General features: G+C 45.4%; 1 protein-coding gene across 1 annotated transcript in view; it reads right to left on the bottom strand.

Annotated features, from left to right (window-relative positions):
* Positions 1–20103, bottom strand: part of LOC144115424 (lysosomal alpha-mannosidase-like) — a 50777-nt gene that overhangs the window by 20121 nt on the left and 10553 nt on the right. The window contains exons 3-9 of the mRNA XM_077649821.1: positions 9553–9726; positions 8239–8432; positions 7213–7318; positions 5854–5951; positions 3393–3464; positions 2638–2754; positions 771–971 (exon numbers count right to left, since the gene is read on the bottom strand). Coding sequence (XP_077505947.1) covers positions 771–971; positions 2638–2754; positions 3393–3464; positions 5854–5951; positions 7213–7318; positions 8239–8432; positions 9553–9726 — 962 coding nt within the window. The remainder of the gene's footprint in view (positions 1–770; positions 972–2637; positions 2755–3392; positions 3465–5853; positions 5952–7212; positions 7319–8238; positions 8433–9552; positions 9727–20103) is intronic.

Here is a 20103-nt window from a genome sequence, read left to right as displayed (position 1 = left end):
TTCTAAAGCGTATCAAGCTTTAATCTTCCACGATGTATTATGGAAGCCATAGGTAACTTCTTATTCTCCATAGGGGCCACATATTCACAACAACGAAAAGGCACGAAGGCTATCTCCTGACATATAATAAGGGACTAGTTACTCATTGGCATCCACCCAAGTACAGCCATATGGCTAAAGAGGAATGCTATACAGCTTTCTCAGAAACTCCGTATTTAAAGAAAAATTCGTCCTGGTCCTGGGTTCGAACCCGAGACCACCGCTTCACCGGAGCAGTCTCTCTACTAACTGAGCTAACCGGGACGGCAAGCTTATGGTAGGGCGAGAGCGAATTGATCAATAACTCGAAGTGGGAAGAGAGGTGGGAAGTGGGAACTCTGTGCCCACTTCAAGATATTGATCAGTTAGCTCTCGCCCTACCATAAGCTTGCCGTAAGCTTGCTCTGAACTTTCTGAGAAATGTGTATAGCTTTGCTTTGTAGCCGTATGGCTGCGCTTCGGTGGACGGCAATGAGTAATTACTCCCTTATTACAAATCTACTTCACCTTGGGGGATTGGCTATCTCCTGATATTTGTCAACATTCATGTTTACGCTATATCCAATGCTTCTGCGAGTTGCACTTCACGTGTTCAAACAGACACTCGCAAAGCACAGCAGAAAATAAAGCTTTCGTTTCATGGACGCGTTTGGGGCTAATTATTCGGTCCACTAATTGGCCACAAGGAAAAAATCTATTGAGCCGCACTCGATTCGCCGAACAGCACGCACCTGGAGCTGGTTGTTGGTGTACCGGTCAAGGAACTTGAACGCCGGCCTGCTGGTGAAGTAGCCCGTCCAGTACGAGTGCGGGTCGCTAGCGTACGGGAAGAAGTCGTCCGTCTTGGTAGGCCACGAGGTCTGGGACTGGTGCAGCGCCTTCAGGTAGCACGACGGCGTCGAGTACAGTAGGTGCACTTTCGTCTTGTCCGACTGAAACGAGAGGAACGATGGGAGGTGTAAACAGATGGCAAAAAAAGAAAATAAAACGGCTCAGCGATCGTTGTACGGCAGTCGAAATCACCGCGGAACCACCTGTTCACGTCAGTCAAGGCTCTAATGATGCGGTTTGTGTAGTTTTAATAATTACAGCACTGGCTATAGAGACACAAAGGTGAAAGTAACAGGAAACCAGGGAGAACATGGTAAAAACATAAACCAAATCGGAACGCCGTAGACTTCCTTTTCATGAAATACATCAAAGTATAAAATCGCAAAAAGCCTCCTTATCATAAGGACCTTTCAGCTAATTTCACTGACCTATACAGTCTTTTTCGAGCGCCAATCTACCGAAGCCAACGCGATAGGCTGCTTACAGAGTACGCGCCGCTCTCGTGCCAACAAAGTCCACGCCTGCGAAGCTTTTAGCATGACAGGAAACTGAAGACCGACAGTTGTCATAAAACAATTATTAAAAAAAAACGTTTGTTTACATCCCGAAATAAAAAAAAAACAAGCTTCTGTTTGTTACCATACTAGCAAATATGAAAATCAGAAATGGTTATCTGGTAGGGGCCCTGAACAGCCACCTACTTTCCGGTTACAAAAAAAATTCACACAGACACCTAATTCCATTATGTGTTGGCAATGCGATAGCATTAGCAGCTGTTGATGATTTTACCGGAAGTGACATCACTTCCGGTCTGGCGACGTCACTTCCCTCTTGCCAATGAGAATGCTCCGGTCTGGGGACGTCACTTGGCTGCAGCCAACGGGGGAATTTTATGGCCCACGACGCATTTTGGCTCAATGGGGCATTTAATGCTTTTGCATTAAATACATTTTGCAGACCCCAGGGTGCCTCGCGAGCAGTGTCGCCCAGAAATAAATTTTCCTAAACGCGCGTCAGGATGTACAGTACAGTCCAGTATTTACAGTATGTACAGTATTTGGTTTGTTTTTATGGGGTTTAATGTTTAAATGCGACTGGGGCTATGAGGGACGCCGTAGTGGTGAGCTCCAGATAATTTCGACCTCATGGGGTTCTTTAACGCACACTGAAATCGCACAGTACACGGTCCTCCAGCATTTCGCCCCCACTGAAATGCGACCGCCACGGCCGGGTTCGAACTCGCGTCTTTCGGGTCAGTAGCCAAGCACATAAACCACTGAGCCACCGCGACGGCAGATGTAGAGTATTTACCCTTCGTAGTTTTCCTCAACTCGAATTTCTCGCGTCTCTCGTCTAGTGGCTGCGGGAGAATGGCCCGCACTAGCGCCGCAGTCCATGGAAACCTACGTAGCCATAAGCGGGGGTGCAAGCTAGTGCTAGCGCTGGCTTACCCTAACGGCTGCTGCCCTATTACGTCATAAGAACGAAATAAAGGACTCATAAATATGGCAGGAGGCCTTATCCTTTAAGAGCGCTACGTGCTGCGTGGGATCCTGCAACTTGGCTGCGACATTCGCGGCGGTGCAGCGCACTCCCTGTTTCTGATAACTCACCGAGCTAAAGAAAATTTAAATAAAATATCTCATACCTAATCTACAGCTCAGGTGAAAGGAGAATGAGGTTATGTGAACCGACTTTTTGTTCTCTTTGATGCAGCGCGACCATTTCGAATTCAGGAGCCTTTTTTCGTAACACGATATATCTTACCACAAGGTTAGCGTGATGAATCAGCTTGTCCAAGTTGGAGAACCAGTGGCCGGCACTTTGGTAGTTGAAGTCATTGCCCATTGTGACCGGAATGTTGTTCGTCTTGTAGAAGTTTGCCTGCCGCATGCACGCGCAAAAAACGACAAGGAAATCTTGGTTTCGTGCAGCAGTCACTGTGGGCTGCCAGTGCAGTAGCAGGAGACAACGTGCGCGACAATCATGCATGATTTCATTCTTCATTCTTCACACACACACACACACACACACACACACACACACACACACACACACACACACACACACACACACACACACACACACACACACACACACACACACACACACACACACACACACACACACACACACACACACACACACACACACACACACACACACACACACACACACACACACACACACACACACACACACACACACACACACACACACACACACACACACACACACACACACACATATATATATATATATATATATATATTTATATTTGAGGAAGCCAACAGTCACCGAAACAAAGGTGCATAAGGGAATGTTTCTATTTTTTTTAATATCTAGTGCCAATCAATTCATAAACAGGCAGCTATTTGTCTAAGGGAACTGGGGAACGGGAACTGCCGACTGCACTCGTGAGCGAAACTGCACAGAACAGAAAAGCACGTGCGGATAATGGAGACAGCAATAAGTATGCGCTCGTCAAGAAAAAAAGCATTTACACAATTGTGGTTGTTTACCTCTCCCTTTGCGTATGTGACGAATTCATCCACCTTGTATTTCACATTGTACTCCTCGCTCTCGGGGTCATCCTGTGGTGGAAAAACAAGCAGTCGGAAAAAGAAATCCTTAGTCGCTCATGCGCATAAATAGCCAGTGATTATTTGTAATTGCTCTTAAAAAAATGGCCTCAAACGCAGCAAGTAATGAAAAAACTTAACAGACATGGTTGCAGAATGACTATCAAGCGCATAATGGCCCAAAAGTACATCTTTTTTTTTTCCACAGGCACGCTGCGTGTGTTAAACACAGACGAGGCGTGAAACGGGACAAACGCTTTCCCAGTTGCCTGTATTGTCCACGTTTATTTCGTAAATTTTTCTGTGCAAAAGATGACTATGTAACTCGTCCGTCAACTGCCAAGAGTGAATTATGAGCTGTAGGGTAGGAGATAAATAGTAAGTCATGCTGGATAATAGCTGTCTTGACAGCCTTGAAACTGGGTTAAAATGGCACGATATACTTCAGCTGTTTTTTTTTTTCGTGCTTACATCCAACAATAAGACTTGATATACGAATTGTTCAAGCTTTAAACATTCGAACTTCACTGAATGCTGTTAGGGTTAGATGTGGTCATGCCTCTTAATACGACGACAAAAAGACTGGTTTACAAACTACCCCATTTAATACCTCCTCCCCTACCCACATTAATGCGCCCCGGATCTCTTTTGACGAGCAAATGCGTTCCTTTATTTCACTACTGTTCTGGCATCACAGAATACGGCGACCACTGATGAAGGAGGGAAAACAACGAACCAGGAAAAAAATTACAAGAAAATGCGACCACTGCTTACAACAGCCGGGGGTGTGCGTACACCAGCGCCAAATGAAACCGAAACATTAAAATGAGATCTAAGTTAAGAGAGATTAAATAAGCAGCGCTGTTGCTTTTCTGCTCGAAAGTGCGATGACCACTCTTCGTATGTGCTGACAGACCGCGCCGGTATACGCTCTCCGGAAGTTAATAAACTTGTTATTTTGTTTTCGCGTTTGCATTGTTCCGAATTGTGCTTTTTAACTTTTTTTTACTCCGATAATATATTTTTAACAGGCAGTGTACCACCGGCAATACTGTCGATTAAAAGCCAATGTTCTAATTTTAGAATATGCAGGCTGTGCGGAAAAGCCCGAATCTTTCTCACTCCTCCTGTTCTGTTCCGACTGAAACAAATCGCAGTGCGAGAACCGGCACTTTGCAGAATATCAGAGCCTACATATAAGTCATGCTTTGTACTCCAGCGCTCCCTCAACGGCTTATACTCGTGTGAACCGGTAGATTCAGCGCATTCCCCATAAGTGCTGTTAGCTATTTTACTGTAAGAAATGTGGTTACTACGTCAAATGGGCGAAGCTTAGGTCTGTGCGAATATTTGAAAAATTTGAATACGAGTAAAATATTATACATTGAATATTCGGATTCGATTTGAAGGCTACATATTCTTTGTGCTTAGTATATTCGAAAGAGCACGAATATACATAAAAAAATTAAAAATCTGTGACAGTATTACAATCCTTGATTTTTTTCGCGTGCAAAGCTTGGCGAGCTTCAATGAAAGAGAAATATGACAACGTAGTGCACCATCCTAGGCATGACTTTCTAATCATAAATTTTTTAAATGAAATTTTATTCATGACACCGTGAGACATTTTATGTATTTTTTTCTTACGATAAGTTATCTGTGAGAGTAACTTACGGTGCTCTAATGCGGAATATTTTTCTCTGCTCCATCACGGCCTTTTACAAATAAGAAAAGATAGTCATGGTGTCCTCGCAAGCAAAGATTACGTTTCAATCTGTGATCGTACTGATCAGAGCCGTCGCGTTAGCGGTAAGGATTAATGGTTCAATCTTTAACAAAACTGAATGTTTCAGCCTGTGAAATAAAAATCCTATTCTGAAAACTGCATCTCCGCCTGATAGTTCAATATAGGATTAGATATTTGAAGCTAACTGTCCGTGTTTCATTCGCAACCGGAAAACGTGATGTTTGCACGCCCCTAAAAAGGTGTTCAAGAGCGCACTATCCGCGTATGTCTGCCTGATAAGGGCATGTACACCCACTGTATTACATGCATATCTATCTCTGAAGATTCATTTTAGATATATGCGCCTGAATAGTTGTTCCACCTCATGAGTCAGACAGAGCTCGTCTTCAGTACGCTGTAATAAAGGAGCAGTATCACGCACTGCGTTTTCAAAACCCTAGCTTTAAATAATTGCTCGTAACTTTTCAACTCTACACCAGCACTTCGCCTGCACATCTATATATCTCAGAATGAGGTAAGCGATATCACGTTGCCCACGCTCTGTCATAATTTTAAATATTTCTCCTATGTATGCACACCGAAAAATCATATCCATTCATTGACTAGTATTTCAACCTCTGGCTCACAGAAATAGCAGTAAAACGCGATACTTGCCACAATAGCATCATCGGAGCAGTAAATATCGAAGCAAAATCCTTTTGGAGGGCTGTAGGTGTTTGGAAGAATACCGGTAAAGATGCTGGCAGCTTTTCCTGTGGGGTGAGACAATAGGTCGTGAAAGTGAAAATTATTAGTTTCTCCTATTCTTACAGGAAATGGATGAACACGTGAAAGACGCCAGTCCTGATACTGTGAGCAGCATAAAAACGGCGTTTAACTTTTTCTGGTGACACTGCATGGTCACTTGTTTTTGGTCACAACAGTGTTGAACAAATGGCCGTAAAGTGACCTGCAACGAAGCAAGGCGCGAAACACCCGAAGGGCATACGCACAAGGTGCTTGCCGTTTTCATCTTGTTTTGCCGCTTCGTTTTGTCACATAGCGCTGAACGGCCGTTTGTTCGACACTGTTGTGATACTGTTAAAGAACTGACCGGGTGTACATTGCCGTTACCTCTAGCAGTCGGCCAAATGAGGTGAAAGTTGAGCTGCAGTGATGCAGAATCTTAAATGTGCTTGGATACCGTCGGGACACACTGCGGAAGATTGAGTTCGCAGTCACAACTTGGCGTTCGCCAGTCTAAAACACCAGAAATGGAGTTTGCATTGTTTGCAAACGAGCGCGGCCTTGTTTTCCATTAAAGCATTTTTTTTTAAGGAGCCAGCGCTGTTGGCGTCGTTTCGAGTGACCGACAGTTCTGTACGGAATTAAACGCGGTTCTCGTACAAAGACTATATACAACGGTCGTATTCAGGTAATAAATGCGAAAGGCTTTTAATTTCGTTAATTAGAGGACCGTAAGACTAATAAAACACCTAAACTATGACAGTAGGAATCCTGTATTCGCAAGTAATCATTTTGCACTTTTATGTTAACGAGCATAATAACCAACTAACAGTCACTTTACACATGTACGATAACGACCAAATGGGCCATCTTATACAGACCATGCTTTGGTGCACCGTAAGCACTGTTTCTTTACAGCTAAGACTGCTTCCAGTAAAGTACTTGCTAAACCACCAGTGGACAACTCCCACAGTTTCATTGACATGAGATTGAAGTTATCTGCGTTGTTGCAACACTCGCATTACCTGAAAAGGTGATGCGCAATGTAAGTAGAAAAGCACCCATTTTTACTCTTCTAATTTCTGAGTGCTATTTCTAGACTACCGATTCCATTAGCCTAACTGACTGAGCGTTTATAACATCCTCGAGATGTATTTCCGATGTGTTTTGGTTATTTATTGCGGCCGACCAAATAATAAACAATGTTAATCCCTCCCCGTGTGAGTTTACGGCTCCAAAGGGGCCCTGCATTTATGTGGTGCCCAGCAACCGGATAGGTATTCTTACCGAGGTTTTCGCTCGCACTCCAAATGAACTCTAGCCGCTGGTCCTTCTTGCGTGCTCTGAAGTCTTGGTAGTCTACCCTCCCGAAGAAGTACCCGTCCATTCCCATCTGTAAACAAAAAAAATTCGCGTTCACATAATCGCTTTTTTAAGCATAAAAAACCATACAGCGCTCTTGAGAATTTAATTTTTATTTGTTAGTGTAGTACTTAATACAGTTTTGTTGCTAATTTAACAGACGGCGAAGTGATCAGTAATTACTATTTAACCTGAAATCACTGTATCAGCGCAGAGAGGTCCCCAGGCTAAAATGTATGCACTAAGGTTACCGAAACATAGCACGTTTTTCAAATGTTTTTCCCATGTTTAGTAGACCACGCAGATCATCCCAAACAAGCAGCAGATAAGTTGTTCTCCTGTGCTTTCCCCGCACAAAACAACTTCTAAGAACTGTTCTCTGCCATCTCAGCCGAAAGCAAAATTGCCTACTTTCAACAATTGCTGCATGCACGCCCGTTACTCTCCTTGAAGATATTCTATACATAGTTTAGCAACCTCCTGTCCGCACTATCTGTTATGTAGTATGGATACGACAATAAATAGGGCAATTTTCAAATAGTTAAATAACGGAGGTCAAGCGTTTAAACTTATTTTGCTTTTTGCCTCTGTGCCTAATTCTATCGCATAAATTTGTGCATTTTAATATCACCGATGCTCGTCTCCGGAGTTTTACAGCTGGAGTATGTATTCAGAACTAACCGGACAATCATTAATCACGGCAATTTAATTATGACGGCCACAGGCATGTTCCTGGGCAAATGCTCGGAAATTAAACGGCGATGCAGTTTCATAAGGTTAGGAGGCTTAACGACGGCCCCCGCATTCGACCGCAAGTGCAGGGTTCCCTCTTTACTCAGCCCTTCTACGACTTTATTTTCATACTTGTTTTGCCCCGGCAAAGCACGTATTTTCACCTCTCGCAGCAGCTGCAGCGGGAGGTGCGTTTTTGAGCTCCGCTAGACGTTTTACCTGAGCCAGCAGGGAGGCGTATTCTCGGGAGTGGCCGAACGGATCAATCTGCCATCCTATCTTGGGCACGCCGCATTTTCCGAACGTGTCGTTGAGCTTGCGTATGCCGTAGGTCATCTGGTCGATGGTGTTCGAGTAGTGGACGCACGCTTCGTCGTTCATCACCCAGCCACCGCTGATGAATTCCATGAGGCCTGCATCATGCGACGGGGCATCATATATTAGCCGTGCCGTGTGAAGAGCTTTTGTAATCGTTTTTGGCAAATGCCATCTTGAACACAACCTTCCTTTGCACTAAGAGAAGAAATTTCGTTTGCGTTATGCGGGTATGCCTCAAGGCCTTACAACCATTCAACTATAACGGAACCTCTGTTTATTCCCCTGCGCGTTTGTCCTCTTTGCAAGGTCCTGCAAACGAAAGACTGCTGGTGTGACCAGTTCAGAAGGGACGTGCTTTTCGCCGTCGTATGTCGTACTGCGCAAAATGCAATGGCCCAGAGATGGCAGTCGGGATTAATGCCCGATCAAATTAATGAAGGAAAAACAAACTACACAGATACTCCGCCCGTAGCAGCGAGGATGATGGCACATCAAACTATTCCATGGAGCTGGAACGTGCTCTCCCCTTATCCCTTACGCAATAAAACAAACTGAAAGTGCTGCTTATACCTGAGGTCTATATTACTAGCAGTGCACCCATTTTCGAGCATACTGTGAATTATCGCTTGAAAAAAACTTCAAGGGAAACTTCAGGGGCGGAATTCTCGCTTAAGTGAAAGTTTGCTGGACTGAAATTTGATTTATTTTCGATTTATCTTCGAATTCGAGGGAAGTATCGAGAATTCCAATGGTTTCAACAGGTATTAATACCACAAAATTTAGATCATGCATTTACTGTGTACAGCATATTTGATATAGCATGCGGTAATTTCCAGCTAAACTTCGGCATTTTCGAAGCTACAGTGACAGCAGCTTCGTAGACGAAAATTGCTTCATGCTTTGAGAAACTATCAATTCTGACACGGAAAGAGTACGTTGGCACTTTCGAATATGTTCACTTAGCTGAAAGCTGCCATGAGCTCGAATTCGTTTAACTGAAACTCGTTCTCATTGAATAGAATGCCTTTCCGGTAGGAGATTTCGTGAAAGTTCGTTTATCTGAAAATTTCGTTGAAATGACGTTGGTTCAAGTGGCATTTCACTGCATTTAGATTTCATGCAGCATCATGGACAAGCAAAAAAAAATATTTGCTTTTGAGGCTATACCAGGTTGCATGATTATGAGGCATTAGGCGGTACAAGCGGAGATGTTACCAGACTGCACGAGGGCATTGAAGCGTTCCTTCTTGGTCTCGTTGAGCTTCTTCCACCAGAGGTTGAAGAAACCGGTCTCCACGAAGATGAACCGCCTTCGCGCGTCGCTCTCGAGTTCGCTCAACACGCTCTCGAAGATGTAGCGCACGCCAACGTTCGCGTTCTCGTTTTTGGCTGGAAAAGACAAGGGGGGGGGGGGGGGGGATGAAAAAGAGACGTGGCAGACCGATGGCTGCCAAAACTCGGAGCCGTGAATAACGCGCAAAATCCGCAGAAAACCACACGAAAAGAAAACCATCATTTAAATGCGCTTCTCTCCGGTTTACTTGCCTAAAATTAAAATTTATAACGCAGATTGAAGGACATTTTGCCGGCTGAAAAAGTTTGCAAGTCATGACAGCGCCGATCCGACCAAGCTACATCGCGGATCCATATGGTTTTGCGAACTTCGAACCATGAAGCCCGGGCTGTAAGCGTGAGCGTCATTTCTTAAAAAAAAAACGCCCTTTTTTGTTTACTTTTTATACTGTAACCTCAGTAGCCCGGGACAAAGAAAAATGCTACTCAACCAGGTATAATTCCATCAAACCCAAACCGTGTCGCATTACAGATGTTGAAGCCGCCATAAACTAAATACCCGACGAACACGTAAACATTCTGGGAACGCTTATGCAGCCTAAATAGTGTAATGCGATGGCTTTGCCAACTATGCGATATGTGGTCGTCGCATAAAGCCCCTAAACTAGCGCACTAAGCGCACGTTCATCTGCGGTCGAGGAGTAGCGCGCCAGGATCACGACCTAATGGGCATGCGAATGGAGTCCCGACTGGACCATTCTTCTTTTTCAGCGCAGTTGCTTTTCTTTCTTGAGAGGCACTACGTAATGGTGATGAAATGACGTCATGACCCTAGAGACCAATGAGGAACTGTGTGGTGACGTCATCACTGTTGTAATGTGTGATAGTTGTGGGGTGTTTGAATTAACCGCCCGGGTCATGTGGTTGTGACGTCACGACCCCCTCAATCAATCAGGATTTTCTCAACGTGCCGACTACGACGTAGGGTTCTCCGCTGAAAGGAACTCTTAACGTACACCCGCCGTAACAAGTTTATGGTAACAGGGTAGCCATTTGGGCTAGCCGGTTTGACCATATTGCCTCAACAGCACAACAGGGACGGGACGAAACAGACAGGCGCTTGTATGTCGTTTCCGTTTCGTCCCGTCCCTGTTGCGCTGTTGGGGCAATATGAATGCACACCAACACGCCCTGTATATAAGTTAAGCTTTACGTAGTCGGTGTGAATCAAACATATGTAGCTAGCAACGAAATCGAGAACACAAGAAGCAGTACAGAGAACGAGAGTGTGTTGTGCGATGTCAGTGCACGTTAAAGATCCCCAGGTGGTCGAAATTATTCCGGAGCCCTCCACTACGGCACCTCATTCTTCCTTTCTTCTTTCACTCCTTCCTTTATCCCTTCCCTTACGGCGCGGTTCAGGTGTCCGCCGATATATGAGACAGATACAGCGCCATTTACTTTCCACACAAAAACCAATTATTATTAAAGAAGCAGTACACAGGACCGCGCTGAACTAGCAACAAGACTGGACTACTCGACTACTGGACAGCGCTGACTAACCGTTGTTCGTTACATTGGTTGTTAGTTTTCGTTGCTGGTTACATGAAGTTTGAAGTTTATGGAACGCGACTCAAGCGACGACAAACAGTTTTTTGACATCCAGGGTGCATTTCAGAGCACGTCTAGGGTGCACGGAAAGTGCACTGTGTGATTAACCGGATTAAATTTTGGCTGAAGATATCTGTTTCAGGCTGCGTAGCAAGGCGGTGAATAAAATTCTGTTTGTTCGCTAATATCCCGTTCCATATATGTTTGTCCGCCGGTGTGCTTGCAAACTGTTATCAGCCGGCGCCCTTGTGCACATGACCGCTCTTGATAGCCAGTGATAAGGCCGTCACGACAGCGGACAATCAGGAGAGGTGCTTACATGCGAGCAGCTTCGCGAATTCGTCCATTGGGAAACTAGCGCTGGTTCTGGCAAGCCCAGTGCGGCCCGTACGTAATGAGAAATATCTGCGGCCTATGTAACAAGTACCTGAAAGCTACGTGATTTGAAGTAACTGAAGTGGAAGACACTGCGAAGAATGCCAGGGTCTCAGACATTTTGAGCCAGCTATACATGGGACGGAGGGCCTCACTGCAGCGGAAAGCCGACACCGCACCGAGGGAAGCCACTAAACAAATAAAAAAAAATTAAACTGGGGGAGCGGGAGCCGAACTCGCGGCGGCACTAAAAAATCAGTTACGCCGTCGCCACGGATTTTCTTTAAGTATGACATTTATAAGATTGAAAATATATTCTATTTACATTAGCTAAATTACTTACAAAGCTTTTAGGATACGCCCCGAAACACGTCGCAAAAAGACAGCAACAGAGCAGTAGACGCGAGGTATAGGCTGAGCGCGTCACCAAGAAGGATTGCCACTCCGGTTTTAAGTCCGTCGGTTCATACATTTCCCTAAGTTGAACAATCAGTTGGGAGAAATCCCAACATCCTGCCTGTACGAACTGCCAAGATCTCGTGCTGTGCTTGCATTGTCGTCGTCTTCGTCACACAGCCGCGTTCACGAGAGTTCTTGAAAGTGCCAGTCTCTCCCACTGTAGGTAGGTATAGGTAGGCCTCAAACAATGCTGGCACATACCCACTGCGGGGGAGTGGGCAAGACACAGGCGGTTAGTTGCTGGATACAGGAAAGCGTTTCACTTCCATCGAAGAATTGAAAAAATGAAACGAAAGTTCGTTTTTGGGGAAAGGAAATGGCGCAGTATCTGTCTCATATATCGTTGGACACCTGGACGGCACCGTAAGGGAAGGGATAAAGGAGGGAGTGAAAGAAGAAAGGAAGAAAGAGGTGTCGTAGTCGAGGGCTCCGGAATAATTTCTAACACCTGGGGATCTTTAACGTGCACTGACATCGCACACTTTTCGCCTCCATCGAAACGCAGCCGCCGCGGTCGGGTTCGAACCCGGGTACGCCGGATCAGTAGCCCAGCGCCCTAACCACTGAGCCACCATGGCGGGTAGGTTAGCGTCCCCCAAGTTTGACCTTGAAATGACCTTTGCCGGATTGGGCTGCCGGTGATTATGGTGTGGGTGTAAGACAGGCTCGGGTGGATGACAGGCTTGACCCAGTCGCAAAATGGAATTGGCGCACCTCCAAATATGAGGTTGGCCACCATCGGAAATTTCAAAATTGAGTTGTCCCACGTTCGGAACCGACCTGGGACAATGCCAAAATGAGCTTGGCCCACCCCCGAAAATTTGAAAATTAAGTGACCCACGTTCGGAAGGTACCTAAGACACTCCCGAATAGGGTTTGGCCCACCCCCAAAATTCAGGTGGCCTAGCGTGCTTTCGCACAATATTTCGTGCATAGGAATGCTAAACCACCAGTCATTGTTTTAGTGCGAAAACACTTCTAGCCGCACTTCCTGGGTTTCAGCGCTGTGTTCATGTCTGTGAAGCCTCCGAGAAGCAAGTGTAGCTGGTTCACTTGTTCAGTGGAAACCTCAACAGCGCTGTGACTAAACGGTGGCATCCACCTAAATATTGAGGAAGTTATGCGCCTTTCCTTTTCTCAAAACAAGCGGAAGGTTTAGAATACGTTGATTTTGAGGTGGTGGTGATAAAACTTTTTTGGATGTACTAGGGCGGGTTTTAGAGGAGAGTGGAGGGTTTCACCGCTCCCTTGCCTGTGTGGTGGTCCTCATTGCGGGACACCATTGGCAGTAGCTGCTGCCCGCACTCTTTGAACCAGAGCCCTCTGAGACTCCAGGTCCAAGCGGCCGGACAAGGTCGGCTCCCAGCCCTCTCTCGTTGGTTGATTTACTCTCTTTATTTGCGGATTTTTCTGGCAGGCCCATATCATATGATATGCGTCTGCCCACATCTCACAAACTTTGTGCTATTGGGGATATGCAACTCGATTCCTTCATTAGTAATAACGTCCATCTTCCTTCGTTTCGTTAAGAAGGTAAACTGACACAAGTTCTATGCTAGGCCAGTGTTGTGAGAATTCAGTAGCCGGAGGACAAACATCGCCGTCTTACAAACCTCACTGGACCAGCAGTACAGAAGCAGACATCAATCCTGCACGTTGCGTGCAATGTCTTGAAACTGTGTCTACGTTTGGGTGTACTCTGTGCTACATCAGCAACCTGTCATCATTGTTTCAAAACGTCTTTTATTGTTTCATGATCTGGAATAAATTCTCTTTACTCTCTGACGAATATCCATTTGCTGATAAAGCGCTACACTCTTATGTGGTAAATGCTTAAGTATTTATACACAGACTAAAAGATGGCGCAAGAACATTTCAATGATGTAATTTCCTTGCAATGCAGGCGCTGGGAGGAGTGGCATGACCGTATTGTTCTCGATGTATGAGACTCCGTACGCGCACTACCTCTACGCTGTCCCTATTGCCAAGCATGCACTGCCAATATATCAGCGGCTTAATCTATAAAAAACTGCAGAGGTACGCTGCCCGCGTGCTCATCCTCTTTACCTTGCGACGAGAGCAGAAACGCCACGTCTTATAGGCTGAAAACCCAGTGACCCCATAAATGCCTCGTATTTCTAAGAATAATGGAGGTGATTGCGGCTGCACTCATCTTTCCTCGCTCTGTCTTTTCACATGGTACCACATGGGAAAGATAAGTAATTATATATATATGAGTTCAACGTTCCGAAGCGACAGATGGACAGATGCATGTCTCGGCTTGGGAACTTAGTGTCGTTTCGGTGCTTTCGACTCAATGATGTAGAATTTCACTTCGCTTTCCTATGTCTCTCATTTCGCCGTGCACTGCACTCTCTCATACCTTCGAGGCTGTAAGCCTAACAGCATTTTCCGCATTACGCGATAGCGTATACAGCTCGTTCGGTCGAAAAGCCGTCGGCGTAGTATTAGTCGGCACAGCGTGTCGGAAATAATCGGGGGCTACGTAAAGAAATCGTAGCATGGTAATTTGTGATTTTAATGATGTATGATTGATTGGTGTGTTATAGGCGATGGCGAGTTAATGAAATCATTGTAATCATTGTAAGGAAATAAGAAAATGGCAAAATTGGAAAAAGGTGGTTCAAATGTATCAATATGGTCAGAATGAAAATACAATCCTTGATGATGTTAATTAAGAAACTTTAATGTGTGAAATTCGTCGATTAATTAACTGAAACAATTTTACGAAATGAAAAATGCGTTCAAAGGTGCCAAACTGCTCAGGATGGAAAGTCTAATCCACTACGCTATCGCGTAATACCCTTAACGCTGAGCTTAAGTGTCCTCTCCAATGTTTAACGCAGCACAAAGCCGGTGTCGTCGGCGTCTTTAGCCGTGAGCGAAAAATGGCGCATCACGGCGGACACCTGGACCGCGCCGTAAGGGAATGAATTTTCCTTCCCTTACGACGCGGTACGGGAGTCCAGCGAGAATTGTAAGGCGTCATTTCCGTTCCTTAAAACCAATTTTCATTTCAATATTCTTTCTTTAGGGCCCGGTTCGGGTGTCCACCGAGATATGTGACAGGCGTCCTTTCCTTTCCTTAAAAAATTATTTTCATTTTCCTTGCCTTACGGCGCTGTTCGGGTGTCCACCAAGATATGTCCCCTTTGCTTAAACTGCCCGGGCAAGGGCTGGCACCGAAGGACGATGGCGTTTCCGTGGATTCCTTGGCAATGCTGCAAAACGCTGTCGCATCCTGCTCTTAAAGGCGAAGCTTAAGCGTCCTCCATTTTTTTTACTCACCAAAGCGTCCAGTACTTCGTCCAGACATGAAAATCCTATTACAGATTAAATTTAGAAGCGTCTTCATTATTGGAATTGGCGTTATCCTTGTGATTCAGAATGGCGCCTCCCGAACGATCAGTGTCGCCACCCTACCAAAGGGATGCTCTATCGAGGCAGCATAAGAGATAAAAAATGCGGTTTTAGAGGAAAGTAAATGGCGCAGTAACTCTCTCACTTCTCAATGCACACCTCAACCGCGCCGTGAGGGAAAGGATAGCCGGTGGTGCGTCGCCGTGAATAGCGGCAAGAAAGAAAAGCTCAGCCAGGAGGGAAGCGTCGTGCCACTCGGCCCAGCAAGTAAAAACAAAAGCTAGAAAAAAGATACACTTTTTTGTAATTACATTTTATGCTACTGTCTATTTCAATTAACAGTTAAGTGCCGCTCCTTGAGCCCAGCGATTCTGATTGCAGTGTCCGAGCCTTCGTTGTGGATTTCAAAGACAATCGGCCTAAATATGTTAGCTGAATCAGAAGACTTTTTAGCACTGAGTACTAAGACATTCAATACAAAACCGCGGGTATGACGGCGCCACCGTCGAGCGGTTGCTAAGCCTGTGTATCAAGTACGACAGAAATAGTCCGCAAAAAAAAGGAATGAAGAGAGGTGTGTAACTTCGCGCTGTTCAGTGGCCGCGTGCTCTTACCAGAGTTGGGCAAGTGCCCTCATTTTTACTTTTCCTCCATCACCCTCAATTTTAAGTCCATGACCCTCCCTAACCCTCATCCTCAATTGCAAAACTTTGCTGGCCCTCCCTCGCCCTCATAACATCGGCCCTCCCTCACCTTCCCCCTCACTACCAGTCGTTTTAAAATTCGACATATTTTGAGCGAAAAGCTTCACTACGCTGCTAAACACCGTGCTTCGCGCGAGTCGGCGTATGTCGGAGCACAAGTGACGTCATGCACGGCGCAGTTTCTCTCTCTCGCTTCCTAGTCACTAGTGCGCATGCGCCACTAGTAGCACCGAGCCACATGTGTTCCGCCGCTGCGCAGCGCCGCGCCTTTCCTGAAAATCCAATTTTCGATTTTCAGTTTTCTCTTTCGTCTTTCTCTCCATCCTTTATCCCTTCCTTTACAACGCGGTTCGGGTGTCCACCGAGATGTGTGAGATGGTTACTGTGCCATTTCCTTTCCTCAAAAGCCAAACAAAACAAGTGAGCCAACGGCGTTCATAGGGTTCATTGTCGTTGACAACTTTGCAAAGACCGTTCATTTTCAGGAAAGGAAAGGCGCACCACCGGCTCCGTGGGCCACTGGAGACCTCAATCTCGCTTTCGCTTACTATATCCTGGATTAGGTGGGCTAATCCACATTATTTTTTTTTTGTTTTCGGAAACTTCTGGCGTTATTACCGAGTAATAAACATATAAGACAAGTCCTCAAGGCACTACTGGACGAAAGCCTACATGCTTATATTGTTGTGCATGTACTATCGCGACGGAAAGAAATGCGAAAAGAGCGGAGCCTAGGCGCTTCGCTGTTTAAAATTTCTTTTGATCGCGCTTTTACCTGGGTGGCACGAAAACAATATGTTAGAGTCATCCTATAATGACTGACGGACGACTCTAGCGTCTTCTTCCTGCCACCGAAGTAAAACCGCGATGAAAAGAAATGCGAACAGTGGAGCGCCTAAGCCCCGCTCTGTTCGCATTTCTTTCCATCACCCCTGTACGTGTGTGTAGCGTTGTTTGAGCTAATACGTGAGACAAAACCGAGACAGTTGCGAGCTGAGCCCCGAAATATCACTCTGTCTTTACTACTGGATCGCACTGCATGCATGTGCCCAGCAAGTAAAACCAAAAGCTGGCGAAAAGATACACTTTTTTTTATTTACATGTTACACTACTGTTTATTCCAATTAACAGTTTGTGCAGATCCTTGAGGTCAGCGATTCTGATTACAGTGCCCGAGCCTTCTTTGTGGATTTCCAGGACACTCTGCCTAAATATGTCAGCTGAATCAGCACACTTTTTAGCGCTGAATACTAAGACATTCGGTACAAAACTGCGGGGATGACGGCGTCGCTTAGCGTTGTCTCGTTTGTTGTACAAAGTGCGGAAGTATTCCGCAGAAAACATAATGAATGAATGAATAAATAAATAAATAGAGATGTATCACTCCGCCAGAGGTGGGCAAATGCCCTCATTTTTACTTTGACTCCCTCACCCTCAATTTTGAGTCCACAGCCCTCCCTAACTCCCATCCTCAATTCCAAAAAATTGCTGGCTCTCCCTCACACTCACATCATCGGCACGCCCTCACCTTCTTTCTTACTATCGGTCGTTTTAAATTTCGAGTTATATTTTGATGTCAGCAACTTCTGGCGTTATTACTGAGTAATAAACATATAAGACAAGCCCTCAAGGCACTACTGGACGAAAGCCTTATATTGTTGTGCGTGTACTATTCCGATGGAAAGAAATGCGAACAGAGCGGAGCATAGGCGCTCCGCTCTTTGAATTTCTTTTGATCGCGCTTTTATTTGGGTGGCACGAAAACGATATGTCAGAGTCATCCTAGAATGACTGACGGACGGCTATAGTGTCTTCTTCCTGCCACCGAAGTAAAACCACGATGACAAGAAACGCGAACAGTGGAGCGCCTAGGCCCCGCTCTGTTCGCATTTCTTTCCATCTCCCCTGTACGTGTGCGTAGTGTTGTTCGAGCTAATACGTGAGACAAAACCGAGAAAGTTGCGAGCTGAGCCCCAAAATATCACTCTGTCTTTACTACTGGAACGCGCTGCATGCATGCATGTGCCCTGCACTTATAACATTACATTGCTATCTATATGCACTGCTGAAATGAGACAGCGTGTTGTTGTGTCTGTGTACAAAATCTAATGCACGCCAATAATATTTAAAAAACAATGCAGTAGCGTTTACCACGACAATTACAATAAGCGCTAATTACAGAATAGACTCAAAAGGAAAGTTTGTAGGTCGCTTAATTACCCTTACCCGATGACATTGCTATAGCACTGGGTCTTCTGAATTTCACTGAGCACTTCTAATCTTCCGCTATTTTGTGCGGTTTGCGGTATGCTCGTCTGACGACGCTTCCACGCACGCTGATGAAAGGGGGTAAAGACGACACTTTCAAACTACAGCATGAGAGACTGGCAGTTTAACGCGCGTGAGCGCGGGTACGTGACGAAGACGACGACATCGCAAGCACAGCTTGTGATCTTGGGAGTTTGTTCAGGCAGGATGTTGATTTCTCCCAACTGTTTATTCAATTAAGGGAAGTGTATGAACCAACTTACTTTAAACAGGAGTGGCACTCCCTCTTGGTGATGTGCTGAGCCTCACCTCGCGTCTAGTGGTCTATTGCTCTCTTTTTGCGATGTGTTTCGTGGCATTTCCTTGGTTTGTGAATAATTTGGTTAATGTAAATGGAATATATTTTCAATGTAATGGATATCATGATTTAAAAAAGCTGTGGTGATGGCATATTGGTCTGAAGCAGCGGCCAGCGGAACTTATTTTTTAGCGCTGCCGCGGTTTAGCATCCCACTTTCCCAGCCATGAGGTTTTTATTTCTTTAGTGCCTTTTCCCAGTGTCGTGCCGGCTTTCCGAATCAGAGAGGCTTTTATGCTGTCGCTTAAAGTAAAACTTTATTCAGGCCACTTCAAAATCAAATGGGTCGTTAAATGCAGCAATTGGCCTAAATAATGCTAATAACTAACTCCACGAGTCTTGAATGAACAAATCCTGTGGTTGCTATTTTAGTGCCCTAGCGCTTCCACGCTGCCGAAAAGCGGTTGTCTGTCTGCCTAAGCCTGCATCTAGGACGTGGGCCACCTTGGTCCCGTGACGTTGTGAGGTCATTACAAGCTGCCCCCGGATTGTGAGCAAACTGCCCACCGTGGCAGTTCAAGTAGTGATTAGTCGCGAGAAGTTGCTCAGGAACAATGTGGGTATCACAAGCCCCACCGATGGCAGCAACTGCTATCGCAGGGCAGTGGCGCGTAGCTTAACTGTTGTACCTCTGTACCGGGGGCGGAACTAGGACTCGCAGGGATCTGTGAATGTAGGGACTGACCAATTCTACCGCAGTACAAGTCTAACATGATGCAATATCACGCAAACTTACATCATATGACATATCAACCTAAGTAAGCCAGTTCAGGTCAAGCAGAAGCATAGAAAGTGAGGATAAACCGTGCAAACCCGGAGATAATGTTGCTAGAGCACAATAATTCGTAGTTAACCCCTAGCTAAAACGCCCGGGATTTTTTTGCTTCCACGTCTACGCATTATCCAAACCCTGAGTGCCAATTTTCTACAATGCCTGCAAGAAATTTGGTTCATATAATCAGGCGCGCGATCACGTGGCTACAGCCCTTACCAGGGAGAGAAATAAACCAAGAGATGTTCCTGTTATTTGGAGAGCAGTGCAACTTTTTTGTTTTTTAGCGCACCGTACAATGCAAGGCGGAGCAAGCGATGATTCAGACCACGGTGATTACGGTGCTGCTTTATTTTCATGGTAAGACTGCAGTGGTTGCCCTTGCTCAACACATTGTGGCACCGCTTTCCTATACTGCAATTCTAGCCAAAATAGACAGATGATACGACTGTACTGAACTACTCACGGTGTGAATGAAAAAATTCCACAGCAACGCCGCCGACACGCTTTGATTTGACAGTGGAATTTCGTAGAAGCATTTTTTT

The sequence above is a fragment of the Amblyomma americanum genome, chromosome 1, assembly GCF_052857255.1.
Source record: "Amblyomma americanum isolate KBUSLIRL-KWMA chromosome 1, ASM5285725v1, whole genome shotgun sequence".
In the NCBI taxonomy this organism is placed as follows: Eukaryota; Metazoa; Arthropoda; class Arachnida; order Ixodida; family Ixodidae; genus Amblyomma; species Amblyomma americanum.
Note: the sequence above shows the minus strand (reverse complement) of the source record. Positions and strands in the feature narration are given on the sequence as shown.